Source organism: Thermobia domestica, chromosome 14 (genome assembly GCF_964235325.1).
Source record: "Thermobia domestica chromosome 14, izTheDome1.hap1.1, whole genome shotgun sequence".
Lineage (NCBI taxonomy): Eukaryota > Metazoa > Arthropoda > Insecta > Zygentoma > Lepismatidae > Thermobia > Thermobia domestica.
Window position 1 is genome coordinate 139,307,292 of NC_137467.1, and position 23,541 is coordinate 139,330,832.

At 34.9% G+C, this 23,541-nt stretch overlaps 1 protein-coding gene across 8 annotated transcripts in view; it reads right to left on the bottom strand.

Annotated features, from left to right (window-relative positions):
• The window catches only part of rg (A kinase anchor protein rugose), a 1,617,632-nt gene that overhangs the window by 683,360 nt on the left and 910,731 nt on the right, over positions 1-23,541 (bottom strand). For all 8 annotated transcript variants that reach the window (XM_081738911.1, XM_081738906.1, XM_081738912.1 and 5 more), the window contains 5 exons: positions 21,637-21,745; positions 18,288-18,463; positions 14,883-15,027; positions 10,482-10,608; positions 6,489-6,625 (listed from right to left, as the gene is read on the bottom strand). In XM_081738911.1, coding sequence (XP_081595037.1) covers positions 6,489-6,625; positions 10,482-10,608; positions 14,883-15,027; positions 18,288-18,463; positions 21,637-21,745 — 694 coding nt within the window. The remainder of the gene's footprint in view (positions 1-6,488; positions 6,626-10,481; positions 10,609-14,882; positions 15,028-18,287; positions 18,464-21,636; positions 21,746-23,541) is intronic.

The following is a 23,541-nucleotide window of genomic DNA, read 5'->3' on the forward strand; positions in this document are numbered from 1 at the left end:
ACCATGGGACGTAAAACAAAGATTTCGTTTCATGGGCTAAAGGAAATTGATGTTAAACGAAATGTAAATGAAATGGTAGAATCAGTGAAACAATGATGGGAAGAAATGGAACAACCGTGAAAATAATCTCTGATGGTCAGAGATATAAAGCACATGAACGACATAATTCTGAAAATCTCCCAAGATGGCAGGTTAATGGTAATTTGTTTCCTTCTATATACCAACAAGCAACAGAACTAGCAACGGTAAGTACCGGTAACTAAAAGGATACCCAGGCAACAGTGTTGCCAAAAAGTTGATAAAAAATCGCTAAATAGGAGATGAAATAACTCCAATTTTGGGCGTAAAATCGCTAAAAAAAAATACTCCTGGAATTTCGTCTCTCTTTTATATATATATATATATATATATATATATATATATATATATATATATATATATATATATATATATATATATATATATATATATATTAGGGGATTATCAATTCAAGCCATAGTGTTATCTACGCTACAAAAACGCAAATGAAAGATTCATATGTAACTAACAATCATTTCACTTTTAATACAAACTTTACGACCAATTTCACTTCAACAAAATCAAAAATGAGTTTTAAAAAACGGAGGAAAGTAAAAGTCTACAAAGAAAAAAAATCTTACACACCACTTTTATTTACGCTTCTACAGATAATCAGCTTGCTATTGTTAATATATTTTGTGACTAAACGGAAATTCTGCAAATGAAAAGATATTAAAGATTGGAGTTGGTTCCCGTTAGACGGCAAGAGATAACAGTAATCAAAGAAGGAATATAGAAATAAATGCTATGTACTTTTCCAGAATGTTAATACCTGCGCTGATAAAAATAAACAAAACAAAAATAAACATATAGGCTACGGTATCTAATTTGAGCTAATAGCACTTGATTACAGGGTAAGTTGTTCGCAGCACAAAGTCGCTAGATTTGTAAGTCAGTCGCCAAATTGCCACTCAAAAATCACCAAAAATTCGCTAATCGGAAAAATCATTTTTTGCCGCTACTGTAAGTCGAATCCCCTAGGTTTAGAGACTTTTCCCCAAAATTGGCAACACTGCCAGACAATGAAGTGTCCAATTGCTTCAACAGACACGAGAAAGTACGACCATAGTTTACATTGGCTCGTATTCGACTGTTGTTTAAAGGTTGAACATAAGTAGCACCGATTGGAAAGAACATTGATGGAATTCAAAATTAACAGACAAGAATATTTCAGACTGTGAATGAAGATCGCACCCTGCAAACGAATTGTATCCACAAAGGGGACTTAAGTGCCACCGACATACACTCTGGATTTATAAGGTGAATGAGTTGGTAGCAAAAGTATATTCAATATCTTTTCTTGAATAACAAACCTGTATCGTTTGACTAATATTATGACAAAGTAAAGTTAGATGATGTTGCAGAGGAATGCTGTGAAGGTAAGGAGAGTGACAAGGCATCACCGTGTTGTAGATCGAACAGAAACTCGCATCTGCAGCATAATACTGCTGACGTCAACAATGTGACACTAAGCATATCGCTTTCAGGAACAACCACACTCTCTGATATATCGGGACTTGTATGCATCCTAAATTACAGTTACTGAGAAAGTTTTCCATAATCTGAGTCAGTAGCGTACGCAGAATTTCGTCAAGGAGAGGGCGAAATCAAGCTCCCAAGTTCATATGGTATCAGGTGTGGGTAAAGATGCCCCACTGAGTGAAGACGCCCCTGCTCGAATTGCTCAAGGCCTGTGACTTGTGGTCACAGCACTTGCCTTGTGCATGAAAGGGTACACAGTTTTGAGCAAATGAATGTGGAAGTTGTATCGGAGAAAGAAGTTGCTTTTGTTTAGGCCTGTTCACAAAGCTAAGTTACTCTTATTTCAGTGTCTATAATTTGAGAGAGTGAAACGTAGTAATCCTCTTGACGGTAGTTAAATAGAAGTACATGAAGAAAACATAATTGCTTAAGAACTTCAGTCTTTTACAAACACTGATGTGTTTTGTTGTGTTTCTGCGTCCATGAGTATGTTACGTGGTCGACTAGGGCGTCTTTGCTTCAAAATTGGGAAAGTTGTCTCAGTGAAATCGAAGTAAAGATGCCCCACTTTATAACATTAAAGGTTTAAGATTTCTGTTCGGGACAAATAGTTTATAACGTGTTGGAAGGATTTGTACGTTCGTTACGTTTTAAACAATTTTTGGTTTGAATATGAAATACTAATTGTTCTGTAATAACTGTAATTAATTGTCCACTCAAAAGCAAACGGGAAATTCCCGTTTGGAGCAAGGGCTTGGTCTCCTGGCTGGGTTGCTGCTTTCAATGATGTAATATTCTATTTATAAACTTTTTTTTCTCTCCGCTCCTTACGTGATGAATATTGGACTGAATGAACTTCACACACAAGCTGACTCAAAACAGTGATGCCAATTGAAGGGAAATTTCCCTTGGCGCAGGGAAATTTTGAGTAAATTTTGGAGAAAAGGGAAATTCCTTGTAATCTCTCAATATTGCAGGGAAATTTGAACCTCTCTTCAATCATTTATAGATTGAATGTATTTACGTATCTGATTAATCTCATTAAAATTCAGTATATATTCAACGTCGTATTTATTCCAAACATAATCCGTTGCACATATTTCATATAAATTCTCACAAGTTATCTTGCTTTGCATTCGTTAATATTTATCAACATTACACATCGATCAACATATTCAGTTAAATTCGAAACATTACAACAATGCTTATTTAAAATTTTTTTAATCAAAATTAATCTTCCTCTTGTTGAATTAAATGCAATGCAATAAGATGAAATATTTCTCAATTAAATTATCACTCCAACTATTATAACAGTTTGGTTTTCCCAATCAGAAGATATTTTTCCCAACCAGAAAATTGATTGTGAAGAGGATTAATCGATGTAAGAGAAGAAAATCTGCGTGTCGTGAATGTAAATATGTATATATGGGCGAATACTGGGTCATTAGCGTGTGTGTGTTTGTGTAAGTTTACAAATTTTCTGGTAACTGTGGGCACAGAATTATAAATTCTTAAGAATTCCGCATCTCTAAACTCTGTATTGTGCTTACGAACATTCCTCGTGTACAGCCAAAGACAGTAGCAGCTAGAGTTTTCTTTGTTCGTATTCGTTTCAGTAAATATGGGAGTGCTGTTCTTAAGTAAGTACATACCAAATATATACTTAATATTAGGTTACATTAATATTAAAATCTATCATGATATCTAGGATAAAAATTAAATTTACCTAATATTTATTTTATATTTTTATCATTTATTTAGGTTGTCCGTCCTGACCGAGGTATTTATAGGGTTTTTCCTCAGTCACACCAGGCAAATGCAGAGATTGCACCTTTAACATAGGTCCTGATTTACACCTTTCCATATCCTTTCCCCTCCTCTATCGCGATGCCTTAGATACCTAAACAACAAATCAAGTTCAAATTCTGCGTAAGCTCAAAGGAAGGCTGTCAGGTATTTGCTTGTATGTGGTTATAAGATTGGGGTGAGGGGGTGGAAGCGAAAACAATTAAAAATACGTTTACTAAATACAGCACTTGAACGGTTTGGATGAAGGGAAATTTTGTCCGGAAAAGGGAAATTCTGAAGCTTGTGAAGGGAAAACGGCTCTAAAGGAATTGTCATCACTGAATCAAAAGAATGTGCATAGATTGAGTTTTAAGCCATTTGTAAGAGCTGAATATTTATGAAGGTTGTTCAAAGTACTAAAAAATATCCTTGGGGAGGGTCCTGCGACACACTTGATTTGCCACAACTTCCTTTGTCTGGTTGAATTATTTTGAAAAGGTAAGTCTCTGGGTGAATCAAATTCCCATTCATTGCAAAGTGAAGAGCATTTCCACTAATTTATCAGATATCATCATAGGTGTACTAGTGTTGTAGCTAGCAACTTGTTATAAGGTGAGGCATTACTTTTTCAGAGAGCAGGTTTTTACATATTAAAAGAAAGCCGTCCTCCTTTCTGGTCTAGTGGCTAGTACATGTCCCTTTGGTTCACAAAGACCCGGGTTCGATTCCCGGTGTGAACGCCTAGAAAAATTTGAACGATTATGGTGGTTTGGGTTTAAGCTGTAGGTTCACTGCATTAATTGTGGTCGCAAGGATTCAAGTTTGAAAACAATGAACAAATGATGATAATATGTAAGGTCTACAATTCTTTTTTCTTTTATTTTTAACCACTGTTTACAAACGGATTTGGAAAATATACATGAAGAATACTTATCATTTTGTTGAAAATTTTCTTTATAATTAGATGGATAGTTAGTAGAAATTAAAATTAGTAATATTAGTGGTACAAAAGCATAGTTACTATGATGTTTGTGAAGACATTTTGAAAAATTGTGCAACTAAGGCATCTTACCCCCACATGCATGCCGAAGATGCCCCACTTGAAGGTTTTTGTAAATTATTTAAGTTCTTAAATTTACTGAAATAAAATTGTCTTTCGAGATATTACAAACAAGACATCAATCTTCTAATTGATCATAAATTCCACAACCTCACCGCGATTGCAGGAGTGGAAAATGGGTAATAATGAAAAAGTGGGGCATTTTTACCCAAGTTTTACACACACACACACACACACACACACACACACACACACACACACACACACACACACACACACACACACACACACACACACACACACACACACACACACACACACACACACACACACACACACACACACACACACACACACACACACACACACACACACACACACACACACACACACACACACACACACACACACACACACTCTCTCTCTCTCTCTCTCTCTCTCTCTCTCTCTCTCTCTCTCTCTCTCTCTCTCTCTCTCTCTCTCTCTCTCTCTCTCTCTCTCTCTCTCTCTCTCTCACGGTCTCCTCGCCAAATGCGCGTACGCTAACCACAAGCTACAAGCAAATTCAGTAGTGAGTATAAAAGAACGAAAGTCATATTCAAACAGCGTACATACATATCTTATAAGAGCAATTGGTCGGTAGCTGGCGGCGACTGTGGCGGTTTCCTCTCGTTTGGCCGATTTGGAAATTCAGTCGGTTCAATACGAATACGGAAACGTGTGAACTTCAGTGTATGCCACTGCTGAACCAGAATATAAGCAAACAGATCGAAACAATCTTTAACAGTTTCCAACTAACTTCTCAGTAAACCATATTTCCTGTTTATCGAGTTTCTTACCTGTGAAACATTACAATTCAATAATTCATTTGTATTTCACAACATCCAAATTTTCAATTCTAAATAGGCACAAAATCAACACATTAAAACTAACGATTTTTTTTCTTTCTTCTAACAGATTACTACAAAATTTATGTAGCATTTCTAAGCTAAAATTTTTATCACCTACAATTGTGAGTTTCAGTATTTACTGAGAGTCCGAGAAGTAAGTGCTTTGTTTGATTATTTGTTTTTATTTTCATTTTATGTTTATTTTTATTATGCGGAATTCATAATTCAAATTCAAATATTTGTCTTGTGGAAGACAGTGCATATTCAAAGTGCAGCACAGATTGTAACTGGGACATTGAGAGTTTGCTGACAGTCACATTTTCTTCACAGAGAAGTTAGCCATCTAGTAGCATGGAAGGCCAACTCCTCAGTTTACCCTATTACTCTATATATCAGTAAATATTCCGTTTTGCACATCTATTATAATATTCAATTGACTTATAAATATAATTAGTGAATATATTGCATATACAATTGTGTAAGAAGAGCGTACGCACCTTTGACGTGGGAGACCCGGGTTCGATTCCCAGCGAGAGTTCATGTGGTTCGGATTACACGTTAATCAGTAGGTCCACGTCTCACACAGCCTCGTTGCTGAAAGGGACGCTACTCAAATTCAAACCAACTCAACAATTGTGTAAGCGCTAAGAAATATCAAAATACTTATTGTAATGAGATTACCATTGCCGTTAAGATGTTGTTCTGGGCAACTGAGATAAACATAAATAAATTATCAGAATATGCTACTGTCACAATTCTTCCGAGGTAATTGAAGTTCCATCAGCGTGACAATTTTGCGCTGATAAATCAGCATATGCTACTGGCATAACTCTACCGAGATAACTGAAGTTTCATCAGTGGGCAGCCTTGTCCTGAGAGATCACAACTAACTGCGAAATCTACTATTGCCCAGTTCTTTTAAGACTGAACACTGTAGGAAGTTTCATGCTTTTTCCTGATTTTTCTTCAACTACAGCAGTGTATTTTATTAAGAATCTTGACTCAGACCACATGCAAATGAGATATCAAACTTCCAAGAAATCAGAAATACAAAGTGCATGGCATCATATATAAGTAAAATGATGCAAAAATTGTGACAAGAGTAAGTATTCACAATGTATAGCTGCAAATATAAACCAAATAAATACTACTACTACTAAGAAAGAAATCATGCAGTAGGCAGTACTTACCTCACTGTCGACTTTCCTGTATTCAGGGTCCTCTTCATCCACTTCGAAGTAAAGTTCTGTTGATGTTATAGAAACTATTCCAGGTGCTACGATTCCAGGTGCAACTAATTTGGCTTTTGTACTTATGTTTACGGGACCTTCAAATATAGAAAGAAAAAAAAATAACATGCAAGACAAAAACTTACATAATATCTACACAAAAACTTTCTATGTAAAGACATCCATTATTATTATTATTATTGCTGTATCTCGGTTTAAACTGGTTTCAGCTTGACAATTTGACAGCCGTGTCTGGCAAGTGCAACATTTGAAGAGTTCTCCTTTCCAAAGAACTTTCTGACCATGTTATGCTTTTATCTGTTTGTGTTACTGTACTTTTAGGGACAATTGCTGTAGTTAAATAATGATTGGCCTTACTGTAACTTTCTAACATTTCCGTAACTTTTTGATTTCGTCAGCCATAACATTTGCTTATTTTCGTACTGAATGTTGTATGTACGTTATGAATCAATGGTACCGCTACATCTATGACGGTTACTTCTTGCTTCATTTTGTTGATAATAGTGATGTCGGGTCTGTTTGCAGGTATCGTTACATCTATTCTGACTTTATTATTATTATTATTATTATTATTATTATTATTATTATTATTATTATTATTATTATTATTATTATAACATTATCTCAGTTATATATCTCACTATAAAACTTGATTAAATTATCATTACAATGATGAGTAAAAGTCATCGTCCTGAAAGCAAATACATATCGGTATGCAGCAAAGCGAAAGTAACGGTTTTACTTTATATTGAACTATCTGTTTGGCCTTACGTCTAAACCGTAATAAACAAAGTTACGTTTAACTAAAGTACATTGATTTGGTGTTGACCTACCCACGTTTGTACTGCTCCGCAAAATAGTCACCACTTTTAATACGAAACACGAATATAAAACTACAATATTACTATACGTGACAAAAATAAAATACAGATTATCTAATAATACTGCAGTGGGGCATTTACTCATTTTACTTGTGTTTTTGATTTCTTGGAAGTTCGAAGCGAAAGTATGTGGTCTCATTTGTATGTGGTCTGAATCAGGATTGCCGAGTATGTTTAACTGCTATCACGTTGGAAAGATAGCTGACACGAATCCTTGTTCCACTAGTGTTATGGTAAAACATGACAACTTAAATCTTTACGTGATGGTGAAAAGCAATTTGTGTTAAATGTTTAATAAGTTCTGCTTACCAACGAAATTCAAAGGATTTTTTCGCCGTAAGATTTCATTTTCTGCTGCAAGTATTCCGCACGACACAGGATTGTGAAAATGCATGTGTATCCTCCCCGTACGAAAGTAGGAGTGATGCATCATTAGCCAATCATAGTTTTGAACAGTGGAGGGATACGAATAATTTTGTTTATCTCTGTTTAGAGGTAATGTATTGCCTGTGGCTATACAAAATTGCAAAACCTTTTTCTTATGTTATGTAATTGAAACATAACTCTCATCTTTCTTCAAAGTAATGTAACTATGTCACATTTGACACAAATTTCATGATGTGTAGGATGTAAACTTATAGTATCAAAAGCGTACTTCGGTCTAGGCAGATTACGAATTACCTAAGAAGATATACTTGTAAGGGACAACGGCTTTTAACCTAGTCAGTGGCGTAACTAAAAGCTTGGGGGCCCTTCCGCAGACAACGTGGGGTAGGGCCCCTTCTCTACGTCCCATTTCATGATTTGGAGGCCCCTGATGGCTTGGGGCCTTCCCGCAACGCGGGGTCCTTATTTACGCCCCTGAACCTAGTACGTAATTTTAACCTAGTACGTTTCACTATTATGTGAAATTTTGAAACATATTTTTCTTTAGGTAGGGGTTTAAAAGTAAAAAAGATGAATTCATATGTTGTGTGGGATCTTTATCATCAATTCAGATGCAACATAGTGAAACAACCTTCTTTTACAGATATATTGCTTGCTATTGCGAACTGTAACAAACAGTACATGCACTACAGTAATTGGTAAGCAACAATTGAAACATGAAACTTATTTTACTGTCGACAATAATGATGCCTTAATAAACTTCAAGTATGATGAGAAAGCAACAATGCAATCTTCGGCAGCCAAGCAACGACAATCTATTGTTAAAGAGTGAAGCTGTGTAATTTTGTGATTTATATAAATTGAGTAATTCTCAATACCGGAAATCGGAGAAAGCAAGATGATAAGAATCTGAGGTAGTTAGAACAGATGATTTGTTTAAAAAAAGACGGCAACTGGTTCTGATCTGAAACTCGGTATATCAGAATATCATAATGAGTAAGAAAGCGTGGTAAGTAGTACAGAGAATTAGAGAGAGATCTGTGTCCTTTATCTAAAGCTGGAGTTTCAAAAGTAGACAACTATATTAGTTGATCCTGATGACGTACACGAGACGAAATAATAAATTAGTACAATTTACTGTAGTTTACTTGAGGTATCGTAAACTTGTTTCGAAATAGAGGGCGCAAAGAAATAAATTCGCCTTCGTGTAGTTCAAATGCTTTGTCTTAGAAAGTAGCTATTATGTATTTCTTTTTTAAATTCTGAATTAAAACGTTAGCATACTGAACGAAGTACGAAACTGAAATATTCCTACAATTAATGCGTTAAAATTATGAACTTGTGCTGTGTTCAAGCAAATGGATGATACGGGAAAGCGAATAATAATCGAAGAATTGGTGAAATCACACAAATGTGTTTAAAACTCTAGGCGCTGCGAACTGATTGAAACAACTTGTGCGACATTGCCAATAATTATGATACCTAAGTTTTAAATATATAGCAAACATACCCCATAAATGCAAAATTATATGAAAAAATAACTATTTAGGTGAGAGTATACTTTGGATTCCTCGCATTCTTAACATAAAAAAGTTTAAAATCTTACAGGATTTACTGGTTTTAGAATGTAGTTTTTTTTCTCTCTCTCTGTTGAAAATGTTTTTTTTTTATAGTTATATATATATTATTTTTCAGTTTTGATAAAGATATTACTTCCAAGGTGCTTAATTATCATGATGATTCAAATTACCATAAATCCTAGAAAGTTGCACTGAATAAGTACTTTCCCAATTTCATCCTGAGGGGAAAGCTTGGAATCAAGGAATACAGATACGTAAAATGTCAAAACAGGAGAGAATTGCTTCATGAATTTGCAGTAATATTGAATAGCTATAGGATTTCATGATTTAAAAAAAATAATAAAAAACATAGTTTGGTTTTTCGAAGAAATATGAAGAAAAATGGATATAATTATTTTAAACTACAGTGTGAGCCAAAAATCGTTTCCATTTGGGAAATCATGAAAGGTAAAGTTTTTTCTGAAAGAAAAAATACTGATCTATAGAATTTAAAAGAACATTTACTACTGAATTTAATAAATTATCATTCAACAATAGTCATGCAATATGTTCTTTGCTTAAAGGATGGAATTTATGTATTAGACATGATGGAAGACACTTTGAATATTTTATTTAGATAACCTAACTTAATGTCATGATAGGCGTAAAAAATCTAAAACTCATTGGAAGGTACGATTGGCTTGTAAGTAAGTAAGTAAATAAGATCCATCCATCCATCCACACATATATTATATATCCTTTTGCCAGTAAGACTTACCCAGTTTGTATTCCATTTGCAATCGCATTGGCGGGTACTAGTGACATTAGAAGGGAGTGAAGTGAAACTAGACGGGAGTCATCTTGGCACGTTTTAAAACTTTCCAAAAATACTCTTCAGTAAAACGTGGTTCACTTAACAAAATATGTATTTTTAAACTGAACCTGCTTACTAATAACTCATTTCGTTTAAGCTTAAGATCATTCTATACATCGTATATGTAGACATTAACCTTTTGCCTCTACAGTAGTCCTACTTAACGGCAATCGGAGTTGTAAGGGAAATTCAAGAGAGATTAATTGGAGCATATAATTATATTACATCTTACCTGTAAGGTCGACGTCCAAATCTCGATCATCTGCCATAAGCTCACTATCATCCATCAAGTCACTTGATTGGATTTGCTGTTGCTGTGTACGAGTGGCAGCTAAGTGAGCATGGAACTCCTCACGAGCCTGGAAGAACACAAGAAGAACGGGGAATGCAATATCATTGATTGTACGAGCGATTCTACACTATCAATTCCAGTAATTGCTGGTACTCCATTAAATGCTCATTCAATTTAAAAAGAAAGAAAAAAAATGACCGAAATCTCCTTTCTATTGCCTTGGTAATGTTACTACATATCAGTTAATACTATATTGCAATTTTTCTCAAATTTTTTCAGGTGAGAGAACTACTTTTATTAATCAGAATGTTCTAGGAATCATAAGACCACCATACCCTTGTTCCCTACGAAACATTTATCAATTTCGTTTTGTTTCCAGTACACTTATATCTAGTTTTGAAACAGTATTGAATAATATTCCCCTAATTTTATTATGTTTAAGAAAAGTACGTACTTTAAAATGAATTTTCATACAGTCGGTCTTTTTTCACTGCTAAAATGCAATAGTAAATATTTCTCACTGACGAGACATCTGATAAACTTTTCTAAAAGCAGCTACAAGATATTATTGCCTGCGCGGGTATTATTGCCTCAAGTAAGCGAAAAAGTTTTATGTAACGTGGATCAGAAATCGTTTAGTTTCAGAGTTAGTGGCATCTAAAATATTAAAAGTTGTATTTCGCGTCTAAATAGCTCACTAAATAATTCAGGTTTAAACAGCACGCAGCATGATATCTCTTAAGGTAAAAATAATCATCCTATATAAATCCATTATTCTTAGAGAGCTACAAAAAAAAAAAAAAAAAAAAAACTGTACTTCGAGTTCTGATCACGTTTTGATGACGTATGATGACGTATTGATGAGATAAACAGCAGGAAAATCCTTTACACAGTTCTTTAAGAATCGGGATTCTAATAATATTGGACAGAATAGTATGGCTTTCTGTACGATACATAACACTGTTTGTCTAACTTTAATAATATTCGAGTTACCTGATCCCAAATATGTATATATTCTCGATTTCAGGAGACAAAATTTGAAAATACATATACTGAAAACCGCAACTGTTCCACATTGAAGACTAATTCCTATACTTTACTATCCACGATGGATTCCGAAATTGAGCTCATTATTCTGAATTTGAGCCACCTAGAAAGTTCGAGTGGTAACCTCTTTAACACAACGGTCTTTATAATCTATACTAACGTCTAAGACACGTCTTTTGCACCACTTAAGGAATATTTGTTTAATATAGTAGATGTGGCCTCCTTATTTGGATTCAATTTCCTTCTTTTCATCTTTCTCTTCATTTATGTGTGAAGCTTAAAGTTACGACGTATTGCTTTAGCAACATTAATCTTAGCTTTCAGAACACGAACCGATGTGTGTCTATTGTCTTAACAGTATCGTCTCTGCCTTCACAACGTATAAGTTTGTTTTCTCTATTCACGGATGCTCGTTATCTAACGCTCGCGTCATATCCATCCAGAATACTGCATTTGCCGTCCTTAAAACGCTTTCACTCGTTGATTACGGACTATTGTTTCAAAACTTCTTTCACACATGTTTCTTCAACCATCCGAAATGTTTCTCGACCTTGTTGATTGACGTTCACATTTTAATTCATCTCGAGTACTGGGTTTGCCGTCTCTAAAACGCTTTCACCTCTTGAATATGAACGACCTTCCCAAAGTTCCTTCCCCATACGCTTGTTGAATCGTCCGAAATGTTTCTCGACCTATATTGACAGATGCTGATTGACGCTCGCTCCTTGATCCATCCTGAATACTGCATTTCCCATTCTTTAAACGCTTTCACCCTTGAATATGGGCAAGATTTCTAAAGTTTCTTCCTAGCACGATTCATAATCATCCGAAATGTTTCTCGATCGCTACTCATAGATGCTGATTGACACTTGTTCCATGATCCATTTCCAATATTGCATTTGAGTTTTTAAAACCCTTTCACCGTTGAATATGGCAAAGTTTTCCACAGCTTCTTCTCATACGCTTCTTCAATCACCTAGAACGTTTCTCGAACTCTACTGACAGATGCTGATTGACGTTCGCTCCTTGATCCATTCCTAATACTGCATTTGTTGTCTTTATAGTCCTTTCACCTCTTCAGTATAACTGATGTTTTCAAAGTTTTTCATCATAAGCTTCTTGAATCACCCAAAATGCTTCTCGGTCTCTACTCACAGATGCTGATTGATGCTCGTTCCTTGATTCATTTCCAATACTGCATTTGCCGTCGTTTAAACCCTTTCACCTCTTGAATATGACTGACCTTTCCAAAGCTTTTTCCGCAAACGCTTCTTGAATCATCCAAAATGCTTCTCGATCTCTACTCACAGATGCTGATTGACGCTCGTTCCTTGATTCATTCCCAATACTGCATTTGCCGTCGTTTAAACCCTTTCACCTCTTGAATATGACTGACCTTTCCAAAGCTTTTTTCGCATATGCTTCTTGAATCATCCAAAATGCTTCTCGATCTCTACTCACAGATGCTGATTGACGCTCGTTCCTTGATTCATTCCCAATACTGCATTTGCCGTCGTTTAAACCCTTTCACCTCTTGAATATGACTGACCTTTCCAAAGCTTTTTCCGCATACGCTTCTTGAATCACCCAAAATGCTTCTCGATTTCTACTCACAGATGCTGATTGACGCTCGTTCCTTGATTCATTCCCAATACTGCATTTGCCGTCGTTTAAACCCTTTCACCTCTTGAATATGACTGACCTTTCCAAAGCTTTTTCCGCATACGCTTCTTGAATCATCCAAAATGCTTCTCGATCTCTACTCACAGATGCTGATAGACGCTCGTTCCTTGATTCATTCCCAATACTGCATTTGCCGTCGTTTAAACCCTTTCACCTCTTGAATATGACTGACCTTTCCAAAGCTTTTTCCGCAAACGCTTCTTGAATCACCCAAAATGCTTCTCGGTCTCTACTGACAGATGCTGATTGACGCTCGTTCCTTGATTCATTCCCAATACTGCATTTGCCGTCGTTTAAACCCTTTCACCTCTTGAATATGACTGACCTTTCCAAAGCTTTTTCCGCATACGCTTCTTGAATCATCCAAAATGCTTCTCGATCTCTACTCACAGATGCTGATTGACGCTCGTTCCTTGATTCATTCCCAATACTGCATTTGCCGTCGTTTAAACCTTTTCACCTCTTGAATATGACTGACCTTTCCAAAGCTTTTTCCGCATACGCTTCTTGAATCATCCAAAATGCTTCTCGATCTCTACTCACAGATGCTGATTGACGCTCGTTCCTTGATTCATTCCCAATACTGCATTTGCCGTCGTTTAAACCCTTTCACCTCTTGAATATGACTGACCTTTCCAAAGCTTTTTCCGCATACGCTTCTTGAATCATCCAAAATGCTTCTCGATCTCTACTCACAGATGCTGATTGACGCTCGTTCCTTGATTCATTCCCAATACTGCATTTGCCGTCGTTTAAACCCTTTCACCTCTTGAATATGACTGACTTTTCCAAAGCTTTTTCCGCATACGCTTCTTGAATCATCCCAAACGCTTCTCGATCTCTACTCACAGATGCTGATTGACGCTCGTTCCTTGATTCATTCCTAATACTGCATTTGCCGTCATTTAAACCCTTTCCCTCTTGAATATGACTGGCCTTTCCAAAGCTTTTTCCGCATACGCTTCTTGAATCATCCAAAATGCTTCTCGATCTCTACTCACAGATGCTGATTGACGCTCGTTTCTTGATCCATTCCAATACTACATTTTCGCTGTCTTTGAAATCCTTTCACTTCTTGAATATGGCTGACCTTTCCAAAGTTTTCCCTCATACGATTCTTGAATCATTCAAAACGTTTTTCAACTTCTGCTCTCAGATGCAGATTGACGCTCGCTCCTTGATCCACGCCGAATATTGCAGATATTGCAGTTCCCGTCCTTACAATGCTATCATTTTATGAATACTGTTAACCTTCCCAACCTTCCCATAGACTTCTTGAATCATCCGAAAAGTTTCTCAACCTCTTTCGCATAGCTTTACATACAATTTAATTATGATTACTTGTCTGCTAATGACCAGGACCAGTGGCGTGGTCCTGTGTTCTAGCTGTATGTTATATGTTGCTTTAACTCATAGAGCAAATAAGAAAAACTATTATCTCCCTAGAAATATTACTAATCTCCAAAGTAACGGAAAAATGCTGCAAATTCACGAACTTTCGGAAGAGTCCTCGTAATTCTAGGAATTAATGTTAACGATAAGTTAACACCACAATTATAATAACTGTACATTATTTATATTGTTCGCTGCAGGTAATAAAAATTAGTTTACCTGTAATATTGCATCTTCTGGAGCTCCATGTTCTATGGCAGCTTTAAGCGTAGCTTCAGGGTGGCTGGAACCCAAAGGATTATGAACAAATCTTTTCCTTCGACGTGCGTCATCCTCCCACACGTCCAACTTCCAAAACTCAAGCCTTAAATAATAATAAACAAAGCGTGTTCAGTTAGAAAGAGACAAAACTCTATTAATTGTTAGATAATCATACATATCTACTAAAGATGAAAGCTAGTTTCAAAAATCTTTAGCTCTTTGAATCTATTAACCTAATAGTTTTAAAAGAAACCCGTGAAAACTACGTGAAAACATATTTAGACCAGAAACCACAGAAGCTCTACAGCGACGGAATTATGATATTGCCGGAAAAACAACAGAAGGTTATCGAACAAAATGATGGATATGTAGTTTCATAATATTATTTTCAAATCACGATAAATGCACTCTCAATCTTGACCTTCAAAGGCTCAATACTTTTTGGTCAATCTGAAATGTAAGATATTTGTTGATGTTTCACTTAATTTTAGATTTCTTCTGCTTATGTCTGAAACACCTATAGTAATTCTCGATGCCAGAACTACTGAAGCAATTACATTATTTAAATAATACAATTGTTGACACAACAAAGATGTTTCAAAAAATTATTACGTTGTTAACTATGAATGGAAAATCAAAGCAGAAATAAACTAGTTGAGAATGCTCCAAGAACATTGCCTGAACGAACTTAAAAAGAAATAATTTTTCTCATTACTTTCTACACGCTTTATACCAATTGTTCTAGTACTTTATTATTATACCCATTAAATAATTCTTGTAATATATCTAACCATTTATAATTTCTCTGAGTACTAAATTTTTGCCACATGTTTTGTTCAAGAGTTCTGTGAAAACGATTTACGATATGTTGTTTTACGAAGATACATGCTCAAAATGAAGGGCTCAAAATTGAAAAATTCGCAAACTATCATCTCTCTATGACTTACGGTTCCCGAGATATGGCTCCTTCAATCTCCCGAAATCGGAACTTTTTAGGTTAATATCTCAGTGACGCCAACAATTCCATCGCTTCTTTAGATAGTTTCTGATGCTCTATTGAACGGAGGGCTCAAAATTGACAAATTCGCAAATATAACTTAAAAAAAAAAAAAAAAAAAAAAAAAACACACACACACACACACACACACACACAGAGAGAGAGAGAGAGAGAGAATTTAGTAAAGAACTTTTTAAAGTTCGTTGATTATCAAAACCCATCTCTATTATTATAAAAGTTATAGTTGTTAAATGATTTTGTTTTTCTTTTCCTTTCTACTTATTGTTTTGTTTGAAGAACACTACAACGACAGAAATTGTCACAACTTTTTCAGTTATTTGAGAAGTAATAACGTACTATGCTATGTCCTTTAGACTAAAGGAAACAGATAATTAATAAAAGTGAATGATTATTGAATACAGTGGAGTCTCGTTAATTCGAACTTGGATAATTCGAACAGAAGTCCATTCCCCTTGAAAACTGTATTGAAAACAATAGTAAAAAATGGTGGATAAATCGAACTTTTGAGCATATGTTTTGGATAATTCGAAGTAAATACAGTTGAAAATTTTTAATGTTGGACAGATGTAAACAGAGAAATACAGTTTTAACGTGTTTTCAGTTATCCAGATGCAGACATAGGGAAGAGTAATACAAAAGATAAATAGAAATATTTATGTAATGATAAAGATGAAGGTGAGTTGGGGAAGAAGCAAAGATAGAGAACGTGTGCCAATCTCATCTTGTTTCAGAATTGGTTGAAAATTTAAGATGAATTATTGATAAAGTCAACCAAATCTTATTAATATCGTATTCCACGCAATACATGAAATTCAAGATTTATTGACCGTACAAAAACAATCAAATTTAAGCAAGTGATGTTTACGACTTCTTAAAAGTGAGAACAAAATATTCAAATTATTACTGGTATTTAATTGTTTGAGGTATTCAATGTATGTTGTAGTGTTGTACGTAAATATATTATCCATTGTACACGTAGTTTGAATTATGTAGAGTCAATGTCGTTTGTTAGTTTGCGGTATTCGATCACGCAACTGCTTTAAAGGTAGTCTACACCATATGAATATGTTTTTGATGCACAGTACTTTGGTTTGTTTGTTGTTATATATGTGAAAATGAATGTTGTTGAATAATTCCAATTTTGGATAATTCGAAGTTTTTTCGTGTCCCCTTGGACTTCGAATTAAGAAGAATCCACTGTAATTGGTGAAATGAGAATGAAGAGAAAACAGGAGAACTTTTAGAAAACCCATGGACATGATGCTGGCACAAACTCGCGTGGCTGGGGATTAAATCTGGTTCCCTCGCACCAGAGGTGCCATTGATACACCGTGCTTTCTGATTTGAGAAATACTTAAATCTATTAAAGTACGCTATGACACTTGTTGCGAAATCTGAAGAGAAAATCAATAATATGTTAGAAAAAATTGAGGAAGAACTGTGAAGAATATGGGGTGAAAATAAATATGAAAAAGACAAAAGCCATGGTGATTGGAACGAAGCGGTTGGTGTCAAACATAGAAGTAGGACGGAAGAAAATAGAACAGTTTTCGATACCTGGATAGTATTATTAGTGATGATATGAAATGTGAACGTGAAATAAAAGCAAGGATAGGAATGGCGACAAAAGCCTTTAGGAGGAAGAAAATACTATTTTGTGGAACCTTGAATAAGGAACTGAGAAAAAGACTCATAAAATGCTTCGTGTGGAGTATTGTTCTGTATCGGACAGAACATGGACATTACACAAAAATGATGAAAAATGAATGAAAGCTTTCGAAATGTGGGTGTGGAGAAGAATGGAGAGAATTAGCTGGATCGAGGGAAAACGAATGAGAGAGTCTTAGAAATAGTGGGGAAGACAAGAACAATTTTAGATATTATTAAGAAGAGAAAGAGAAACTGGTGGGATTGGTTAAGAAGGAATTGTATCATGAGAGACATGCTAGAGGGTATGGTGGAAGAAAGAGAGGGAGAGGTTGAAGGAGACTACAATTAATGGACGATATCAAAACAGAAGAGTCATGCGTGAAGACGAAGAGGTTAGCGGAAGACCGTGGAGCATGGAACCTTCTCAGTTGCGGCAAGTAACCTGCCAATAATGGCAGAATACTTAGAATGAAGATGATGATTAAAGTACTGAAAATTACATTATAAAATGTTCTTTAAACAATTATCATCGAAAAAAAGAAAGCTTTAAGACACTGATTTTTTCTCTTAAGATAGTTTCCAAGCAATAAATTGATCTAGAACTAAACTTCGATATTTTCTGTTTCGTGGAAAATGAGGTATTGATAAATAACGTAACTAAATTAATGAACTTGCTTGTCTATAAAATGTCTTACTTTGACTGGTTGGCATCCATATGTCCCCAAGCTCCATGTTTATTGGACATGATGTTGATAACCTTTTCTAGCAATCGACTGGCTATCACGTTGTCCCTCCGTCGAGCTGCTGTTATCAAGTGATCACACATTCTTTCTTCTTCTTTACGATCAAGTAAAGTTTGAGCACATTGAGACTGAAAATAAAGATGTCAGCTTATAAACAAAATTGAAAATATTAGTAGTAATTTTATTATATATGTACATCAGCCCTCAATCGAATTATTTTGTTTCACTAAAAATGATCTGATTAGCTACGTTGGTTTTGAATATTGTCTTACAATAAGCGCAAAATGAGTGTATTTTAACCATCCTTTTCCTTAAAAAAATAGTAATATGTGGTTTTTATACTTGCATTTTTTATCCTTTGTCACACATTGAATACAAGGGTATATACTACACGCATGGTTCGAATACGTCATGTAGTCGCAATCTAAGAGCATAATTACTACTTTCACTACTAATACACATATAAAATATTGCTACAAGTATATGTCGATAGCAGTATTATCGTACAAGCAACGGTAACATATAATTCTGTTTCACATTTTCCAATTAAGTTTTAACTTACAGAATAAAAATAATGATAAAGCAGAAATTCTTTAATTACCTTTCTAAATGTTTTCGTTCTTTTTATTGATTTAATTTTGTTTAGTGAATTGTTGCGTATTCTATTGCCATATACCTTGCACGTTGCTTATATAATAATGCACTATGAGATAGTACATAGAAAACTTATTTCACTAATACTGTATGAATGTTTTATTTATATTAAGTTGTGAAACAATGTTCAGTTTTCTTCAGCAAAAATCAAAATATGAAGAACATGTACATATAGTGATAGAAAAATTGAATTTTGAGGAATTTTTAAAAATATTCCTTTAAACGAATACCTTACCTTTGCCCCAATGTACATATAGTGATTGAAAAATTGAATTTTGAGGAATTTTTAAAAATAGTCCTTTAAACGAATAACTTACTTTTACTTACTTTTTTTTAATGTCTATATTTTGTAATAAAAACACATTTACTAGCTGTATTGTTTTTCCAAAATATACCATATCTAATGTATGACTTTAGACTTCTTCTTACATAATAGAAGTTTACTGCTATTGTTTTATCTGTATTTACTTTGAGTTTGTTCTGTTGAAACCACTGCGTTATTTATTTAGTTATTTTTGATTTCTTAATTTTAAAATTCATTTCCTGTTCATTATTGACTGAAAAAGCTAAGCTTGTGTCATCAGCGAAAATAATTTAAGACAACGAAGTTCGAAATTGTTGATAAAAATTAAGAAGATAAGTACTGGTTCTAATGCTGATCTTTATGCCACTCCAGAAGATATGGTATTACTTTCTGACGCATATGTCGTTCCTATTCCCTTTGAATTGTAGATTGTAAGTGATTTTCAAAATACTCTACTGCTTGTAAATGATTTTTAAAATAACATTTAAACTAATTAATAATAGAAGTACATTTTTGTACTCACTGAAGCAACCAAATATTAAAATAACGTACGGACGCTACGTTTCAATGACCTCTTGTTATATTCACCATTTTCTTTAAGAATGTGCAGTGAGAACAGGAAGTACATTTTTTCAATCAGTACAAATTTTTATTCTTATTATTAATATGCATTCTATTACGACATTAAGTCATTTACACCAACTGTTTATGCAATCTCTAATACCATATCCTTTTTTCCTGTTTACTAGAAGTTCTTCATGCTGAACTTCTCCATGAAGTTCTTCATGCCAAGTGCTCGAATGGTATCCTCTACTTTTTAAAATTATGAATTGTCTACTGCTATTTTTTTTTTTTTTTTTTACTTACTTTTGGATTATGCAGAAAATTATACCCTAGTATAACCAGAAATTAAAGAAATATATAGGTTAGATCCATTTGGATACTCTTCTTGGCCCACTTTGAACACTGCGTGTTATACTAATGTGTATATACTGTATATTGACATAAACAATAGACTTACGTCAAAATTTGTTGATATATCTTAGTTCTCACTGAATTTCTGTCTGAAAACATTTGTATAGTGTGTGCATATGTCGAACATCTCGATTTAGAAGTCAACAATAGAAAAGCACACTCACAATTCATTAATTTTAAAGTTTAATTCTTAAAAAATCTGTTATGATACTGAAGACAGAGAATTCTGTCAAACCAGCTAACTAACCGTTCATGAGTCTCAGCCTGTTCCAACGTCATCTGTTAGTGACTGACGGAACTAAGTCCAATCCAGAGACGGACACGTGGTCAGCGCGTCGCGCCGCTCATCTCTAACAGAGGTATCAGGAATTTTTTGGACTTAGTGACCGTGCCGTCTTTTATTCACGGGACTACATAGTAAGACATTCCTCATTTTGAGATTTTAAACTAAAGTATATAGTAAACAGGTTACCTCCAAATATTAAAGACAATATAGGAGAGTGAAATCATTTTAAAATAGCAGTGACAACATGTTTTGTTTGAAAACACGGAAGGTTTTAGAAAAGTGAAATCGAAATCACTTCATAAACAATCCTAGTTTCAACTTTCAGTTCCGCGAATAGTATAAATGAAAGTGCAAGGAAACAACTATATAAACCTTAGACAATTTAGTTAAATCGTCAAATGTCTATCAACCATATGCTTCTCGATGACTACTCGCGTTTACTCGAAACGGAGATTAGTGGTTTCGGAAAGTGCTGTGCAGATTCTGTTTGCAATGGACATCATCATATTGTAAGTACGCTGATAAGAACTCTGTTGGTTACCATAGTGAAATTCACACAAGAGAGTCTTAACATGAAAGCGAGAATGCGAACCTCATAAGAATCATAATACTATTATTCATTTCATTTAGGCACCTTGGTGATGGTTAAAATTTGTATACACTTTGTTACGCATAATTCCAATAAATCTGTTTATATATATATATATATATATATATATATATATATATATATATATATATATATATATATATATATATATATATATCATGCCTTTAATGCCTAATTACCAGCTCTATACTACCTGTCCTATGGTTATCCTTGCATAGACTATATTACGTCTTAATAGTTTGATTCACGGTGCTGGGTGCATGTCAAAAATTGGGGTGCACCGGAAGAGAATCGAACCTGGGACCACAGGGACATGAGTTAACGCTCTAATCACTAGACTACGCAACACCCTAATCCTGTCACGCAAGTTAAAAAAATGTTTGACAGAATTCACTGTGTTCGTAATCACGGTGATAGCTGTGACTGCCATTTTAATCTGCGAATACTACAGGCTTCTTACCAATAATCTTACCTCAAAGTCGGCATGTTTCAGAACGTCGTCCGCTCTCATCCTGTTCAATATAAATTCTGCTTCATTTGCTACTCTAACAATGTGATCTTTCATGGCATGGGAAAGCAATCTATGAAAAGGAACACAAATATTAAAATTAACTGCAGTTTATTGTTAATTTATATTTCTAATGCAAACAGATAACATAAATCTAATCACAATTATTTTAGATATAGATGAATGGACAGTCTAGCAGGTTTTGTAGAATTCCTGGAACAGAATTCCAGAACATAAATAATACACTTCTAAGTTCTTTCTTTTCACCTCTTTTTCTTTCATATACATTCTCTTGACAGGAGAAAATGTATATTTCTAATAACACATGTTTCTGTCACTAATCAGAACTTTTCGTGTACAAGAATTTGCAGTAAAATATGTTATATATATGTAAGCCTCTTCGGATAATATATTATCAACCCTGGAATGCATAAGAAAATCAACTAATGATTTAATTAGTTTCCGCATAGTATACTTTGTTAACTATTTTTAAATGCTCAGTGTAATAATCATAACCTTACATAATTCACGTTTAATGAAATCTTAGTCTCAGGCAGTAGTTTCTTCCTTTCTTTATCTTTTTTTAATGAAAACTTCCAACTCAGCTCGTGGGAGTAAAAGCCTTCTCTAAATAAGTATGGAGACAGCAACACCTGGGTGACCGGTAAATAAACTACATGAAGTCTTTTAAATCTAAACGACTATAAAGATGTATATATAAATATTGTTATATCCTACACAGGCTCCATAATTGTCAACAAGACCACGTGTTTCTTTTCTAGTACTACTACTATGAGCAAGCAGACGACAAGCGTCATCATTGCCAACAGGACACATGATCTAAGAGGATCACTAGCGCCGCCACCCACGAAGAAAGTATAAAAGACGCCGCAGAACCTTCAACGGCATCAATCGGCTAGGACTGGTCACCTTATCTGACTTCTCCTAACTGTATTGGGCCTCGAAAGCTATCTTATACCATTCTCCTGGCTGTGACTGGGCCTTGAGATTACCTACATTTCCCTTGGCTGCGCCTGGGCCCTGGGAGACACCTATCCTTTCCTCTTGGCTGTGACTAGGCCCTGAGGATTCCTTTCACTCTCTCGGCTGTGACTGGGCCCTGAGATTCACCCTAACCTGTCCCTTAGCTGCACCTGGACCCTAAAGTTCACTCTAACCTGTCTTTTGGATGCACCTGGGACCTGAAAGACACATATCCTTTCCTCTTGCCTGCGACTGGGTCCTGGGACATTCTATTCACCAACAACTGAATTTAAGGAAATCTACTGGTCTACGGACCGAAGCTATAGTGATTTGTGTTATATTTGTATAACTGGATTTTGATAATAAAAGGTTGTGGAAGAAAAGTCCAAATCCCGTGTACTAATTCCTCTACTTACTGTCCTATAAGAGTATTTTTACAATATTCACAACTTTCTCTTCCACCAAAAGAGTTCTTTTTAAAACAACTATCACTCATGCCAATTAAACGTGTCCACTCTTGGATAAAGAGCCTGTCCGGTTTGCCATAAGCACGAGACTGTATCACGTGATCAGGTCAAAAGTCACGTTGCGTGCTAAATCGAGTCTGGAGATTCCAAACCAAGATGTGAGATATTTCAAGCACATAATCTCCGTGTGGGGCGCCCTGGGTAATTCGAAGAAGATACACATACTTATTCATTATTATGGAGTTTGCTGAAACAACTTGACTTTTCACAATGTTCTATCTATATTTACCCTACGTGCTATACATCATTTCTAAGCTCTTCACTATGTCTTTGCAATAAGCTTTCTATTAGCCATCTCCTTATTACAGTTTTTCAGATATGTGGACGAATTCATTTTTCTCACTGATTTTCCATTGAC